Genomic DNA, 17,528 nt, shown 5'->3' on the forward strand with positions numbered 1-17,528 from the left:
AGTAATGGCGACCTCTCCTGTGACAAGGAACAGACGAATGATATTTTATGCAAAGCGTAAAAATCAAGATAAGTTCATTAGTGGAGAAATGACATGTACTGTGGACATCTAGTGAGAAATATTTGAAAAAAATAAGATTAGTTCTTACCAATCCCTCTTGATTGCCAAATGGAGCATGGAAGTGATGAGAGCAGAGAGAAGTCAAGGGTTAGAGCAGTCATATAGGAATTGTTGTGAACGCTTACGTTTCCTAAACGCACACAATAGTTGCTGACCTTTTCCATGATATATTAGGGGTGACCATTCCCCTGGTCCTTAAATAACAAACAAAAACCCGTGACAAACTGAGGGATATAGTCTTTATGGGTGCGCTCTGTTTGGGAGGTTAACTATAAACATCGGTAGATATTTACTAAAACTGGCTCCTTCTTGTGCACGCAAAGACGAGAAAACTCGTAGATAAAAAGACTGTCCAGCCGTATGAGTAGGTTTAGTATGATGCATAGCAAACTTAGACCATCATTTTGAAGACTCAACTTGAAAAGGGTTCACTGTCCTGTTTTATGCTCTTCTGCTGAGCATTTTGCAATCTACTTTATTAGAATTTTGTGAGCTTTTAAAAAGTGAGCAACAGCATATAGGAGTCGGAACATGCGTAGCAAATCATGGGTTGGCTAATCAGCTGTGAAATCGGATACCTGCGGCATGAGAAGGTAAAGCAGAGGTAACTGTAGAGTTTGTGGATAATTACGATAAAGAGTTTCTGGCCAAGAGCTCTTTCAGATTCAGAAAGATTTCCACCACCCCTGCCCCACCCCGTTATCAGTTGCTTCTATAGCTGGTTGATATGTACTTTGACACTTAAATTTGAATGAGAGTTCAACATTTAAAAATTGTGTTTTTTGCACAGTATTTTTCCCCCTTTGACCAGTCAGTGCTATCCTGAGGAAGCCGAGTCTCCTACAAGGGTTTGTGTGTTTGATTTTTTTTTTTTTTGTGGGGGCTTTTTTTTTTTTTTTTTGGTTGACTGGTTTGTACTCCTGGTTAGAGAGCTTGCTCCATTATTATTATTATTTTAACTGTTATTTGTATAGTATATATGTTGTGTATGTCTGGTAGGGCTGTAATAGTAGAACAAGCTGCATCCACTGCAGAATAAGCTTAGACCTGAGGAACTGTTTCCCCTTTTTGGGTACATTGGAGTTTTTTGACTTGCCTGTGATTCTATTTCATCAGGTAAACCCTGACTATGAGGAAGATGGCCAGGAGTGTCAATCCTCAGTAAGTATAGGCAAGAATATGATCTTGCCCCTGATTGAGGAGGGCTTGACACAGGCCCGGGTGTCAAATTGTCAGGGGTGTAGATGATCTGAGACCTGGCTGCTGCTAACCAGTCAAAACTGAGAATAAGTTGAAGGCATTTCTTGCCTGTTGAGAGGCAGTGAAGATTAAAAGTTGTAATAGGCTTTAGAGAGTGTAGAAGAGCAACACTTGTATGTACAAACCCCGGTTCTTAAATGGCTCCCATTCCTCTGGCAGGTGTACCATTCTCACCTGTTTCTTAAACCCTTGCTTTTTTCCAAATATATGCAAGTTATATTCTTGAGAAGTTTTACCTCTACATGACATCGTCATGGCTTTCCATGATAAAGACCAAGATTGTGCACCCAACCTTTGAACAGTTTAGATGCCATCATTTTGAATGATCAATAAAAGCAAGTTGCTATCCTTTTCAATAAGTGTTTCGGATATGCTGTCAGGAGCTTCCCATTGACGTGAGTAGAGAAGCAGGTCTTACTGTACAGCTACTGTATCACTCGTTTTAATGATGATGGCATGCAGAACTATAACAGCAACTTCCTTTTATGGGATATATAGTTTTGGCTGTTGGATTATGCTGGGGACTTGCGCAATAACCCGTACTTTTTGATTATTATCTTGCATAAGGAAAGGATTGCTTTGTTTGGAAAGGAGTTAAAAAAGGTTCATCTCCTTTTTCAAGAGGGGTGGGAGGGAAAATTGTCTTGATGCGTGAAGGTGAGGCAAGCTATAACTTACTTTCTAAGGAGCATTTAGCTGGCATGTTAAGTTTGCCTACATGCAGGTGATCAGTGGCAATCAGTAAAAAGCCAGTGCTTCCCACTCGATACTTAAGAGTATTTCTTGGTGTAACTCACTTTTCCAGTATTATTGTGTTGCAGATGCAAACTTTCTGGAAGTTACAGTTTAAGCTGCTGCTTAATTTCTGCCCCCAATAAACAGTAGTCCTTTTTATGTGGTTTCTAGTGAGTTTTTGAAAATCAGTCGGTGAAAAAGCTTTCATATCAATATCTGTCTCGTCTTTGTTTGTTCTTCTGTTAAAGTCTCTACCTCAAAAGATGAGCTCAGGATTTGGTGACTTCTGTTTTATGTACATTGTGTATGTGGGTGTGCGCAGGCTTTTTATTTGCCTATACTTCTTTACCACCAGGTGGCGAAAATAGACTATAAACAGAAATGTCGCAAGCACATAATTTGTCTCTGACATACAAATTTAGTTGAAACCTCTTTAACAGCGAGATTGTGTGGGCTGCCTATCCTTATTTGGATACAGGGACTTGATTCAAGCCTGAATCGGTCCCAAGACGGCGTGTTTCTTGCCCTGGTGTTATTTCCTTATTCCTCCATGAGAAGTGCAGGGGTTTGATTTGAAAGGGCATGTTTAATATGTCCCCAGCTGCACCCTGGGCCATTACAAGGCACCCATTGTATCCGTGTTATAATCATGCTTCTGTAACTGAAGCTTTAATTCTGCTCGGATATAGTAATGCTCTTATCTGAGTTATCCCACTTCCTGTTGATTTCCAGCTCCCTGGTCTGCAAGGTGACCATCAGCTCTAGAATTGAGCAAATTAGGGCCTCGACTGCCAGAGGTATTCGGCGTTGTGAAGATACAGCAGCTGCCTCGTTTTGGGGTAGAGGACATGGTTGAACACTTTAAGACTTCATTTCAAGTGAGCAGTAGATGGAAGCTGCCAAAACAGATTGTTTTGAGTTGCATATTCTTTTAGGCAGATCCCGACTATGCACTTCTGTTCCACGCATTTAGTATCTTATTCCTAGGTAGTAAACTAAAAGCTTTTATAGCTCTCTGTTCTGTGACCCAGTTGTTACTACTGCCCAACATGACCACAGAGAATCCTGAGGAGTGTGTGTGTGTGTGTGTGTGTGTGTGTACTAAGCATCTGTAACTTTAATATAATCCTCCCTTTCCCAGTGCTTTATGTCAAGACGTTCAAACGTTGGTGCTACAAGTTTGGACTGCTAACTTAATCTTTATGGTAACTTAATCTAAGTGGCCTTACGTTCACAAATACTAAGACTCTAGCATTTATTGTTACAGGTAATACGATTCCTGGTTGCATGACAGTTTTGAAAATCAGACTTCAGATTAAAGTGTTGGACTGTGGGCCTCGGGCACCTATATTTTTGCCTCTGATCTACTGACTTGACCTTCTGGACTGGTTATTACTGCCACGGCTCTCAGGAACGATCTGAAAGCTGGAGTTCTTCTCTTTGTATTTGTTTTCCCTTCAGCTTCTCTGTCTTTTTGCCTTTGATGCTCATAATCCAAGTTTTTGTTCATTCATCTAATGTTAGTGACTACCTCCTGAAATATAGAAGCTTGCTTCTGTAGGCAAAGGAAGCCAGTAATCTAATCATTGCTTGCACTATGCCAGCCATGTCTCTTGTACTGTCTTGGTAGGTACATATGAAAGCAGCACAAACTGAAGCAAAAACTACTAGCCAGTTAACTTAATTACTTTTCACCGCTTTCATCAATGACTAACGGCTAAGATTCCCATTTCTGCTCTTGGAATACTGATAGACGCTGATAATCTGACTCTGAAAGTGTGTGGCAATTGTAGCTGGTAATTTTGCTGCTTACAAATTGATGTTAGCATGATTAAATGTCAAGCAGTCTCTGGTGCCTTTTGCAGTACCTAGGATGGGGATCTTGGCAGACCTTGATCAATACAAATCTCATTTGTTTCTGGTGAACTGTGGGGTGAATTACTTGGTGCCTTTTTTTGCATGTCTCTTCTGGCTCTCCCTGCAGAAAGACGAATGCAGAGTTACAATCTGGAAATGCTTAAGGGTTATCAGCACCAAAAAAAAAGCAAAGGAATACATTTGTTTGTTTGTCCTAAAGCAGATTTGGAGCTCTTTCCAGTATTGGTACTGGAGTGGCTTGTAATTGTGTCCCCAAGCTATGAAAAGCTTGTTTATAATGTGTGGCTCTTCATGCTGGACTGACAGGGCTGAAGATGACTTTTTTTTGACTTGGTTTGATGGGGCTTCTTCCACAGCTGGATCCTGACCAGGATGGATCCCAACAAGGGTTGCATAATGCTCAGGAGAAGATGGCATACTCTTTGGTGTCGGTGCCTGAAGGAAACGATATCTCCTCCATCTTTGAGTTGGACCCCACCACTTTGCGAGGTGGAGATAGCCTTGTCCCAAGGTATGAGGCTTATGTCCAAGACATTCTCAATTCTTATGGGCTTAAGGCAGTATCCATCCAGCTTGTCCCGAGTGTCTGCCTTGGCGGTTATTTCTACATTTATTAACATAAATGAACTGCTTACCACTGTGTGTGTGTGTTTTCCCCTCATTGATTTGAGGTCTCCTCTTTGTGATTTACAGGTAATATTAATATCTAGCAATGATATAGTGCTTTTCAGCAGCTGATCACAAAGTGTTTTGCCTTGGATATATAAATATTATCCCCATTTTATAGATTGGGGGGGTGGAATTGCACAGATATGGTTTGCCCAACATCACACATTGGGTCAACGGGAATGGAACTTTTGTCCAGAGATCTTGTCCCCACGCTCCTCGGGTTACTTGTAGTGAGAGGTCTACGTAATCTCCAGCACGCTGCTCTCGAACAGTGTTATTTTATAACTAAGCACTTTATTTACCCTGTTCACTTACAGAAACCAATCAGAGGCATCCAATGCTTTCCAAAATGGGCAGAGTTAATAAACCTGTTTAATTGGCTCTAAGTCAGCAGAGGTGCTATGGTGCAGGTACTGCCATGGCCTGGTAAAAAGTGCCCTGTGCACGATCAGATTGTGAAGGGCTGTGGCACTCGCACATCCTTCTGCCTTTTTAGGGTTCTCCTAAAGCAAACAGGAGAGCCAGCTTGTGCCTCATCCCTTTCTGGTCCAATCCCCTATGCTCTTCCCAGAAACAGAGGACAGTTCCACCTGCTCTGGGTGCCTCCGTTTCTGGGAAACTGTGCAGTCAAACTGGGGAGGGCTGCAACACAGGCTGGTGCTCCTGCCTGCTTTAGGTTTGTTGGAGAGGCATAATAAGGCAAGAGAACACAGGCATGCTGCAGCCCTTCTCGGTCAAGCTGTCTACAAAGATGCACAAGGAAATTTGCCTGGGCAGCAGCTGCAGCATCTGGTTAAGAACCACTGAGGCAAAGAACTGAGGTTCTCGACTCGGGACAGCAGGTGCCACATGGTTTTAGTGGTTGGGGATGCCCTCACTCCTAGAAAGCCACTTCTCTAAGGGGAACTACATGGGCAGCATGCTCAAATGGGTTCCTTTCCATGCGTGTTGGTGGTGTGGTTTCTAGTACTTGCACAGATGCCGATGTGTGATGCTTTTAGGAGTTCCTCCATAGCTGCTTCCTTGCACTGTGCATTGGGAGGTAAACCTGAAGCACAGGTCTACAGCAACCAACAGGAGCAGAGCCTTGCTGAAGCTAGCACTGGCCATACAAGCTTCCTACCTGTAACATAAAACTGTTATACCTGGATCTTGCCTGTAATAGTTCTTTAACCTGTTCACAGATGGTTATTTCACCCCAGGCTGTGGTTGTGGAGATCAGCTGTAGATTAGGCTGAGACTATTGAGTATTAAGGAACTTTTCACTCAATAGATACTCGCTCTTGAAAGATTAAAGGCCTTGCTGTTTTTTTAGTAGTAAAATAACGTGCATAAATGTTGTACTTAATATGAACATGTGTAGTGCTTCCCAGTTAGTACTTCACTGTAAGATTATGGGAATAACTCCAGTTTACAACAGGCTTGAGTAACTTTAACTTTCTTCCTAAGGTTTATAAATTGTGTATGATGATGATGATGATTCTGTCCTTATTAAAGCAATTTTCAAAGAGCATCTTTACCCATGGATAGCTTTGCTCAATCACTTTGGGAAAGAGGGGGAAAAAGTTTGGACTGCTGTAATAGAAACATGTATAGGTGGCTTTTTGAGTCCAGTTGACTTAAAATATTAGAAAGATCTTGTTTTAAAGCTTGATTTGTACTCTGAAAAGCCTTATTCTTGTTAGGCATTGCTTCTAGCAGACCCCCCCCCTCCGCTTTCATAAATCAATTATACTAACATCTTTGAAGTTGTACAAGCTGAAGATTACTGGAAATCTGCATGTTTTAAGAAAAAAAATTTTTTTTTTTTTTTAAAAGGAACTCCTATGTCAGGCTTAGACATCTATGTACTAACACCTGGGTACACAGCACCAATATTCCCATTGATAAAGAAGAAGAAAAACCTGTGATGCTTAAAGTAAGTTCTGTAACTGAACAAACTTTTTTTTTTTTACTGTCCCTTGTTCTTTTAAAAAAAACTTTGCAGTAGGGGGGTGGGAAAACCCCAAGGCCTTGGACTTGCGCTTCTGTCAAATAATAAACAATGCATTTATTAATGCAGACTAACTGCACTGAGTCTTGTAACAAATTAGGCAATGACCATTAAATTGTTGGCCTTTCAATTTTCACTGCCGTGTAATAATCGCAAGCAGCAGGTTTTGTCTGTCTGTGGCAGTATTTGTGCAGTCTCATCTGATCTCTGCTCGCTTGAGCCTTAACAATTTAAGAACTACAAGGAAGGGTTTTGTTCTTCAAGTGCATGTCTTGTCAAAAATCTTTCTGCTGTTTCTAATATTAGCTATTATGTAATAGTGCAGATGCTCTCATGTCTTAATATTACTGAGCTAGTTACTTTGTTGCTGCTTTGCCCCATTGTTTTTTGGTGCGATACTAAAACTACCTTGGGTTTTAGATTGGTACCTCTCCAGTAAAAGAGGACAAAGAAGCTTTTGCTATAGTACCAGTTTCTCCTGCAGAAGTTCGCGATTTGGACTTTGCAAATGATGCAAGCAAGGTGTTGGGTTCTATTGCTGGCAAGCTGGAGAAGGGAACGATAACCCAGAATGAAAGAAGGTGAGGGATGTAGGAAGCAAGTATGGTGGAGAGATAAGCTTGCTTCCTTTTGAAATACTGACTATTCCTCCTAAGTAAATAAAATGGTAAACTTACTTAAGGAACAGAGTTTTTTTTTTTCCTCTTATTTAGAAGTGAGCTGGTTTGTGTTTTATCTGAAAGCTTGGAGGTTCTCAACCTGTGTGCTGTCCTTCTGCTGGGCATCATCACTAGGTACCCTGTGTACCAATGTGAAGCTGGGAGAAATAAACCCCAGAGTGACTGTACTGAAAGAGACCATAAATGGAGTACGAGATCTTCCAGTCCGACTTGTCTGTGAGGACTGAACACATGACTTCTTGCAAATCTTCCAACAGTGCCTGCAAAAATATATGTGACTACATCCAAAGAATGCACAACGCCTGGTGCTTAGAACTTGTGATTTTGTTTCTGAAATGGGCTTCTGTTTCAGTTTAAAGAGAAATGTCCATCAGACCAACTGGAACTCCAGGAGTCGCACGTGGGCTAGTCTCCAAGTGCCCCAAAAATACTGCAGCTTTCTCCCTATTTCTACGATATGGCTGTTTGACAACTTGTCTACAGCAACAAGATTAAACTAGTCCTCAGTTTTCATTGGTATCAAATCTGTAGGCTTTTCCATATCTTCTCAGATGCAGCACATCTCAGAATAAAATACATACCTTTATCTTTTCTTCATTCTGTCTTTCAAAAACATTTCTCTTTAGCAAGTTGCTGAATAGCAGCAGCTAGGGAGCCAAGCGTACTCACTTTTCTGATTCCTGCGAGTCCTGTACAGATTTTACTTTGGCTTTTGCTTGGAAAGACACAGTCCTTGCCATATTTCTCACATACAATGCATACAAGTTTGTTTTTTGGGGTTTTTTTTTTCCAGCAGCTGTTTTTTAGGAAAAGATGCATTTATTTTTTGTATGCTAGGAATATTGCAGTTCACTTATGGTTAACTCCTGGTTAATTTACCTTTATGTGAAAATGTTTGAAACGGTTTAGGGTTTGTTTTGGAGCTTTTATTTGGCAATGTTGGTTAAAGTTTTGCATTAACAGTGTGGGTCTTGCATAGGTCTGTCACCAAGCTGCTGGAAGATTTGGTTTACTTTGTTACTGGTGGGACTAATTCTGGGCAAGACGTACTTGAAGTGGTGTTTTCTAAACCAAACAGAGAGCGACAAAAACTGATGAGAGAGCAAAATATCCTAAAGCAGGTAGGCTGGATAGTATCCTATACCAGAACTTGTCATGGCTTAGCGGTACAATTGTACAAGCTGGATGAAGTAACTCTTGCCACCTTGGCTTTTAGTGAATGGGTAGTAGTGAAAGTCTCAAGCTCTGCACCCCTTTGTTGTACAAGGGATGTGGTGGTAGCAAGGTGAAGGTTGGGATCGAAGAAAAACCATCAGAGGCGATGTTGGAAACCAGATACTTTGTCCTGATTAGAGTTGTAAGATTCTTTTGGGTGGGAGAAATTAATTCAAAACTGAAGTAGGGAGTCTGGAAGTTGGTGTGGCGGGGTGGGGGCTACAGAGTAACAGATGTGGGAGTGCATGCGCACACCTATCTTAGTTTATATGCATGTAGTACCTCTGAAGATGTTTATTTTATTTAATTTTACTCATTTTTTTTTTTTTTTTTTTAACTTTACAGATTTTCAAGTTGTTACAAGCCCCATTTACAGACAGTGGAGATGGACCCATGTTGCGACTGGAGGAACTTGGAGACCAGCGTCATGCTCCTTTTAGACACATTTGCCGGCTCTGCTACAGGGTGTTGAGACACTCCCAGCAAGATTACAGAAAAAATCAGGTTAGTGCTAAAGTAAACAGCTATCCAAAGAGGATGCCGATAGATCTCGGATTCCATCAAAGCAAACCTGTACCCCCATGGATTGAGCCCTACCAGCTTCTCTGCATATTTTGCATGTGGGGGGTCCAGAGACGATAAGAGGTTTGGATTGCTAAGTTATGTGGAGCTTGGGGGCTTTTTGAGTTTAATCAGAGATTTGTACTAGCTTCTGTACTGCTGTTTCTTACAGGAACTTGGGATAACTGTGAAGTTGTTGTTCACCTTGTCTAATGCTAGTGAGGACTAGGGTTTCCTTAGTCCCTATATACTTTAGTGGATTCTGCCTTGTCCCTAGTACCTCAGTGGATTCTGCAACTGTTAACTTTGCTATCCAGCTGTGGAGACAGCACTATCTTTTTTTTTTTCTTTTTTTGAGAATTTATAGGAACAGGAAAAAGGATGCATGTCTGGGATATATCCAGCCCTGTAGCTATAGAGGCCTGAAAGCTCTTCCTTGCTGTAAGAACAGTGGAATTTTAATCAAGCTCTTTAGGGAGAGAAACAGCCTTGCTTTTGAAATCTAACATTTGGTTAAAATGACTTTTTCCTCCTTATTTTGAAGGAATATATTGCCAAGCAGTTTGGCTTTATGCAGAAACAAATTGGCTACGATGTATTGGCAGAGGACACTATAACGGCATTGCTTCATAACAATCGTAAACTTCTGGAGAAGCACATTACAGCTGCAGAGATAGACACCTTTGTTAGTCTCGTGAGGAAGAACAGGGAGCCCAGGTGAGATGAAACGGTGTTTGACAATTTGCGGTTATGTCTCGCTCCCGCTCGGCTGAGACACATCTGGAGTGACCAGCAGCTGCTTCAGTTTAGGCATCTTGATTAGGATTCAGTGTGTTGGCTTTTTATTTCCCAATAGGTTTTTGGATTACCTCTCAGATCTGTGTGTTTCCATGAACAAGAGTATACCAGTGACACAGGAGCTGATCTGTAAAGCCGTGCTGAATCCAGCAAATGCAGACATACTCATTGAGACAAAGTAAGTCAAGACCCTTCATAGCTGGGTGTTTTTAGCTTGGCTTGGAAAGTGGGTTGATGAGGATGCTTTTGGTAAGGCAGAATAGAAGTGGGGAGGGGGCTGAGTTCAGGCCTTTCCAAATGCATAGTGTTAGCTGTAGCCAGAGAGATCACTGCTTTCTGGATGTTGACCCTGTGATCATAAGCCTTTATCAAACATCTTGTGTTTTACTCAAACAGGGCCAAACGCTAAATCAGGAACCTCTTGAACCCTAACAGCGTTCAACACACCCAAATCCTAAGCTGTAGTTCAGACTTTGCAAGTTGCTTTTCAGGATCCTGGTCCTCATCTGACCTTCAGAATTTCCCCTGCAGATGAACTGGAATCAGTACCTGTTCTCCACACTTGCAAACTGGTGCCTGTACATCTGCTTCCCCCACCCCAAGAGGTCCCAATTCCCATTTCTCTGTCTCTGGAATAGTGTGCCAATGCCTTTACCCTATAATAAATTTGGCCCAGGCACCAAATTCAGATTAGTTGCTATGAAGCAGCATTTATTGATACAGAAGAGATCAGTGGTTTAAAAAAAAAAAAAGGGGTGGGAAGTGATACAAATCAACATCATTTTGGAGCACGGTTCAGAACCCAAGAGTTGCTCTCTCCTTTCCCCCCTGCCAGGAGAATGACTTCCTCACTCAGTCAGGCTTCATTTTGCATGATGCCTTCCTGTCTGGTGGCACAGCTTCAACAGGAAGGATAGAGGATGCCCACAGACTAGTCTAGCTTTGCAGTTAGTCTGAGAGTTAGAGCATCTTCCCTGAAAGTAGGAGATCGGAGTTCAAATTCCTTCATCCGAGCAAGACCTAGAATCTGTCCCCCATTTCATGGGCAAACTAACAAGCTACTGTGTCCTAACTAATAAGCTACTGGTCAAAAAGTAGATGGGTTGCTTTCTCCCCAGTCCCTCAAGCAGTGGCTCAATAGAAATTTTCTCTAAGAAGTTGGAGACTAATGCAAAGTTCAGCCACTTCCCAGATGGCACAGGATTGCAGCAGAGGTAAGATGGAGTTAGGTGGCCATTCAGGATTGCTCTCTTCAAGCCAAATAAAGTTTTGTTCCAGTTTCCGTTTATGGGATATTATTTGGTCATACCAAAGGGTTTGGGAGACCATTTAATCGGTGCCGGTATCCCCCTAGATGATGCTTGAATCAATGTTTCCTGGATAGAAGAGTCCTCCGCTAGTGTTACCTGGCCTTGCACTGAGTGGCCTGTCTCTCCTGTCTGTCTGTCACATGAAATAATAAATTCATTTTGGCATCAACTAGAAATGTACTATATGTTTCTGATTTGTATTATTTGATATTCAGAGTTGCATCTAACAGGGTTTTTATGTAACACCCATATTAAAAAGTATCTGAACACCTGAGGTCATCACATAAGATGACACTAATGTTTGCATTAAAATGTATTTATTTGTCATGCTGATAACCAAAAGCTACATGTAATGAATGCAGGTTTCCTGAGTGACCATGAAGATTATTGTTGCCATGTCCCTGGTATAGTTTAGCAGTTGGCCTGAAACAGTCTTCTAACTCTAATCTCTTTTCATTTTTGCCAGGTTGGTTCTGTCTCGGTTTGAGTTTGAAGGGGTATCAAGTGGAGATAATGCCCTGGAGGTTGGAGAAGATGAGGAAGAAGTCTGGCTATTCTGGAGAGACAGTAACCAGGAAATACGCAGTAAGAGTATCAGAGAGTTGGCTCAAGATGCTAAGGAAGGGCAGAAGGAAGATCGGGATGTACTCAGCTATTACAGGTTAACACTGTGTGCAGTAGCGAGCTATAGAAATGTAACAAGACCAAGCATGGGTAAAAGTGGTGTAGGTGTGTTACTAGAGAAGTAGTTCTGAATAAAGACTTGGATTATTGCTCAAAATACCCAATAGAAGATGTAGTAAAAGCACTATATATATATATACGGTGGAGTAACAAGAAGCACCAGGCTGATCATAGAAGATGCAAATCAAATCGTTCATGTGAATATAATAAATGTAGCTGAAGCAGTGAGTAAGTGGGATTAGGAATATATAGGTTTGGCAGAATGTCAAGGTAAGCATCTGTGGCCAGCTCTCTCCCAATGATGGTGTCTTCCGCAATAGCTTGACTTGCTTCATGAGCATCTTAACCTCAGTTCACAAAATTCTTTTTTTAATTGGGCCTCTTGAAAGGAAGATGAGCCAGCACTGAAAGGAGTGCTGACCTGTCTTTGTTACCATTACAATTTTTCCTCGCTCTTTTTTTTGTCGTTAAGAATTTCTTTTTAACTTCCAGCCTTCTAGTAGCCCTGAAGTTCCCACTAGGGTGATTTTGTATAAATATGCCACAAGAAGTTTTATATGAATATGTCTCTCTCTAATTTTTTTTAACTTTATGTATTGCTCAGCTATGTTTTTTTTTACTAGGTCAAATGGTCGCAATCTCCTCCATGACCGTTTCAGGTTCGACATAAGGAAGAACTTTTTTACTGTCTGAGCCGTTAAGGCCTGAAATTGAACCACCTCCGGCGGCAGTCTAGCACCTAGTTTGAACACCTTCAAGAGAAAATTGGGTGCTTATCTTGCTGGGATCCTATGACCCCCGCTGACTTCCTGCCCCTGGGGCAGGGGGCTGGGCTCCACGATCTTCCGAGGTCCCTTCCAGCCCTAATGTCTATGAAATCTATATATACATACCATTTTTCTTATCTTCTGTTTTTTAAAAACTAAAATTCTTCTTGTAAACTTCCTAGAATGGATTAACTTGTACATTCTGGACCTGAACATATTCAGGAAGTCTGGCCATAAGGTTGACTTGATACAACTTTCTTCTTCTTATCTTTGTTTGCAACATCCATACAATTCTTGCAAGTTTGTTTTTCCCCGTGGAAAGAATTTTTGATGCTCTTAATTTCTTCTAACCTTACAGTAACAAGTGTCTGTGTGTGTCCCCAATTAAGTTAATAAGAAAAAATCAGTAAAGATTCAGTTGAGGTTTCTAGCTACAGCAAAAACGAGCCAGTTGCAGCAAAATGCTTTGTACCTTCCTTATTTGAAAATCATCTTATACTTAACCATGACCAGTAAGGAATATATGAGTACTCAAAACGTTGGGCATATGCTCTTTGACAATATTTCACAATTCAAGCAACTAAAGGTTAAAGATCAGAGTTTGTTAAACATGCATTAACCTTAAACACTTCCTATTGGCTACAAAGCAGACAAACAAAGGTGCACCAGCCTGGCCCGTTATATACACCTGCCCTGTGATTAATTGAAATGGAGACTAATGCTGCAGTTCAGAAGGAGACTGCTTCAGTAGTCCATTGCCTTCATTGTGCTAGCAATCAAACATGAGCTCTTTGAGTCTTTTTATACAGACTGATTTATTTACTCCAGTGCAGTAGCTCTCTAACTATTAAAATAGCTTTAGCAAAAAAGATCCTAATGCTGTCTTAACTCCTTGATATGCAACACTAAGAAATCTAAGTGACCCTTGCATACTGCTTATGTTTGGTTATTATTGAGAAATGATATGTTCTATTTAGTGTCCTGCAGTGTACTTGTATATGCTAGTAATAAGAAAATCTTTATTGGATGGCATTATTACTCTACTCAGTCTGCCATTTTAGCTACTTCCCTCACTTCAATTTCTGGAAACTAACATGTTATGTGTTGTTTTCCAAAAGGTACCAGCTGAACCTCTTTGCTAGGATGTGCCTTGATCGACAGTACTTGGCTATAAATGAAATATCAGGCCAGCTGGATGTGGATCTCATCCTTCGTTGTATGTCTGATGAAAACTTACCATATGATCTGAGAGCTTCTTTCTGCCGGCTGATGCTGCATATGCATGTTGACCGTGATCCGCAAGAGCAAGTAACACCAGTGAAGTATGCGCGCTTATGGTCTGAAATACCTTCTGAAATTGCTATTGATGAGTAAGTACTTGGTGGGGCAAGGGTGAGAGACGTAAATCTTTTTTTTTCCTTTTTAATATTAAAAGCAAAACTAAATGAGCCAGGAGCTAAATTACGAGCTTTGCCCCTCCTGTAAGAGTCCAATTTATCCTGCTAGTGCAGTGCTGAAAGCTTGTGACACCAAAACAGTCGCATTCAATGAGCTGCTCACTGAAAAAAATCTTCCTCAAGGTGGAAAGCTCTGTTTGGAGCTTTGTATGGGTGCTGCATGGCTTTCTCACGAGGCAGTGAGATCCAGTAGGTAGTGCCTAGGCATTATACAGACTGATGTGGAGCTTCTGTGATTTGTGCAAGCAACTTAAATTGTGCTGCTGTTCTTTTTCCCACCTTCTTGCCAGTCTTGAATACTCAGTGTAGCTCTTCAGGGGAGGGATAGTAAAAAACCTAGCACAGTGTTGGGTAGAAGGAACCAAGATGAGACTTGCTACTGTACCCATCTTTTTCTCTGCAAGGAAGGACAAGGCTGCAACTAACACAGGACTGGTAATGCAGTCAGTCATGTTACTTTAGCTACTACTGGAAGGCAAACATTGGTCACTGTCCTCTGAATGCTATTGTGATGCAAACAGCTTTAGTTGTTCCTAGTGACCTATTTACAGTCTTCCTAAGTCTCAAACCTGGCTTTTTTTGGTCCTTTCCTCCTGCCCCAGTCATGGGTATAAACACTTCAGCCTGTTAAATGTAGGGCTTTACATTTCTGTAGCATTACCAGTATTATATTCCTTGGTATTTTTTCCTTCCCACTGACCTAGTTTGCCTGTTTTGATGGAAGTCCAATAGATCATCATCAGATCTGAATTCCATGTGGAGGGGAAAAAGAAAGACCCGAAGCAGGAGGAAATCAATCAAGAAGAAAACTACTTTAAAGGAAATCCCCCCCCCCCCAATATTTTTACAAGTGTGTTAGGGAAGGAGTGAGGCTTAGAAGCTAGCCTAGCATGTGGTTTTAAATTTTTTAAATATGGCTTGCATTTGATTTCACTTGGAAAGGAAAACCGTTTGTGTCTGGAGTCAGCACTTTGTGGACACATCTGTTCTCTTTGCTCTTCCACATCACTTATCCAATTTCCATTACAAAGCCTGGAACTTTTTTTTTGCTACCATTGTTGCTATTTTCAAATGTTGTGAAATAGCACAGAATGAGCATATGGGACAAAGTAGCGAAAGCCAGGGAATTATGGTGTCAGCTTCCTGCCACCCTAGTTTTGGATAAATTGTTTAACAGCTCAAACTTTACTTAGCTTTTTCTCCTAACTGAAATTTCCTTTGGTTTGTCTATGTATTTGCATGTTAAATTGAAAGTTTTAATTTTCTCCCCTTCCAGCTATGATAGCAGTGGAACTTCCAAAGATGAAATTAAAGAGAGATTTGCCCAGACCATGGAATTTGTTGAGGAATATTTGAGAGATGTGGTGTGTCAGAGGTTCCCTTTCTCTGACAAAGAGAAAAATAAGCTCACTTTTGAGGTAACTATCCCACTAGAATTGTATTGTTCTGTGTTTCTAAAGTAAAACTAAATGCTGGTAGTGTTGTAGGGATGTTGGAGCTGTGATGATCCCAGGAAATACGTGAGACCTGAAGAAGACTGCACTACATCATGCATGCAAAAGCTTGTGTAACTCAATCCTAAACATGCAGTTGGCCCAATAAAAGTTACCACCCACCTAAATCCTTGCCTCTTGCAAAACTAAATGCTGAAACTTTACTTTTAGTATTAGGTGAGTTGGAGGGTACCATGCGGGCCCGAGTCTTCAGCAAGCTCTTAGTCCTTCCTCCTGTAAGCGATTCCATTTGCATTTGTATTAGCAGGCCTTCTAGTAGGGGACAGAGAGCAAAGTCGTATCTTAAAAGTATTCTCAGCATCTGTGTTTGCTTTCGGTGCTCCCCGTTGGAGTTGTTGCATTGAGCTTTGCTGACATGTTCAGTTTTGTCTTCCATAGGTGACTCATGCACTCACCCAGTAGAAAAAGATACAATAGTACATGTCTTGCCAAACCATTTATAAGAATGAATAGCTTGAATAAAATGGAATGAAAACATTGATTAAATACTCTTATAATTCACCATACTTGAAGAACATCTATGAAATACTTTTGAGTAACAAAATTCACTGTTCTTCCTGCTACAGAAAGAGGCTACATTTAAGCATATGAACTATTTGGTCAAGTCATTTGTCAAGGTTTAGAAACATTATTCCTTTGTCTTGTGAAGGGTGGAGAGGGAACGCCATTCTTGGGAACTAGGAGTTGTCTAGAATTGTTTTCTTTTGGAAGTGCTCCCTAAGGTTGATTAATGCTTACTAATCTCTGTAACTTATAAAAACATGAATGTTATCATTTCTCTGGACTTGTTTTACTTTCTTTCCTGCTTCTTCATATTTAATACATATTGTTATGGAATATTTGCGGTAGTTTAAATGCAGGTTTCACTGAAATGATGTTGTTGAATTAGCAATAAACTTATATAATAAAACCACATGACTTTTTAGTACAAGTAGACAACAAAATTGCACATTCTACTAATTTAAACCAAAGTAAAATCAAACATCTGATGCATACATTTAATAAAATGAAGAAATTTGAAATGGTAGACTAAAACATTAAAAACAGGGAGTTCCTTTAATTTTTGGCCCTTGCTCTTCGTGAAAGTAGTGTAAAACACCCATTGAGTGTAGGCTGTAAGTAGTTAGAGAGGAGTCGCATTGGTTTTTGGTTTTTTTTTGTTTTTTTTTTTTCTTCTTTAGCCCAATACTTAATTTTCTACCGATTAGAGAGATCCATTTTCCTCTTTCTTGTTCAAGGAGCACACAATGCCATTAATAATGATTTTTTGGAATAGTTTGAATAGAATAGTGAGTAGCAAAAGGTTTTTAATATGTTAAGTATTAAAATACCTGATAATGAATAGATAACTTATTTTAATTAGACTATAAAATTATGAATTGTTGCATGTTCCTTTCTATAAAGGCTGAGAGACAAAAGAGCTCTAAAGTTTTAAAATACAAGAAAAAAATTGAAGAAACAAATTTTCATGGCAAAAAGGAGGGTTAATTAATGTTTTCATTTTGAATAGGTTGTGAACCTGGCCAGAAATCTGATATATTTTGGTTTCTACAACTTCTGTGATCTTCTAAGACTAACCAAAATCCTTCTTGCTATATTGGACTGTGTGCATATTACTACTATCTTCCCTATTACTAAGATGGCAAAAGGAGAAGAAAATAAAGGTAAGACTGAAAAATGACGGTGGGGGGACCTCTTGAAATAGGGGTAAAGAACACCTTGTCAGTAGGGTGCACCGATAAAGATTTTTTTTTTTTGGCCAATTCTGATAGCTGATGGTATCGGCCGATTCCTATCTGATAATCAATATTTAGTAATAATGCAAGGCATTCGAAACTACTGACAAATCAACATTTTTTTTTTTGGTTTTGTTTTGCATTTATAACA

The 17,528-nt window shown here is 40.4% G+C and overlaps 1 protein-coding gene across 3 annotated transcripts in view; it reads left to right on the forward strand.

The window, feature by feature from the left end:
- ITPR1 (inositol 1,4,5-trisphosphate receptor type 1) overlaps window positions 1–17,528 on the forward strand; it is a 219,001-nt gene that overhangs the window by 72,452 nt on the left and 129,021 nt on the right. For 2 of the 3 annotated variants that reach the window (XM_059715848.1, XM_059715849.1), the window contains exons 11-22: window positions 1,237–1,281; window positions 4,350–4,504; window positions 6,481–6,580; window positions 7,076–7,236; window positions 8,315–8,456; window positions 8,896–9,054; window positions 9,656–9,828; window positions 9,968–10,087; window positions 11,686–11,880; window positions 13,789–14,040; window positions 15,404–15,545; window positions 17,152–17,305. In XM_059715848.1, coding sequence (XP_059571831.1) covers window positions 1,237–1,281; window positions 4,350–4,504; window positions 6,481–6,580; window positions 7,076–7,236; window positions 8,315–8,456; window positions 8,896–9,054; window positions 9,656–9,828; window positions 9,968–10,087; window positions 11,686–11,880; window positions 13,789–14,040; window positions 15,404–15,545; window positions 17,152–17,305 — 1,798 coding nt within the window. The remainder of the gene's footprint in view (window positions 1–1,236; window positions 1,282–4,349; window positions 4,505–6,480; window positions 6,581–7,075; window positions 7,237–8,314; window positions 8,457–8,895; window positions 9,055–9,655; window positions 9,829–9,967; window positions 10,088–11,685; window positions 11,881–13,788; window positions 14,041–15,403; window positions 15,546–17,151; window positions 17,306–17,528) is intronic. The other variant, XM_059715850.1, reaches the window with a different exon arrangement.

The sequence above is a fragment of the Alligator mississippiensis genome, chromosome 12 (genome assembly GCF_030867095.1).
Source record: "Alligator mississippiensis isolate rAllMis1 chromosome 12, rAllMis1, whole genome shotgun sequence".
NCBI classification, from domain to species: Eukaryota; Metazoa; Chordata; order Crocodylia; family Alligatoridae; genus Alligator; species Alligator mississippiensis.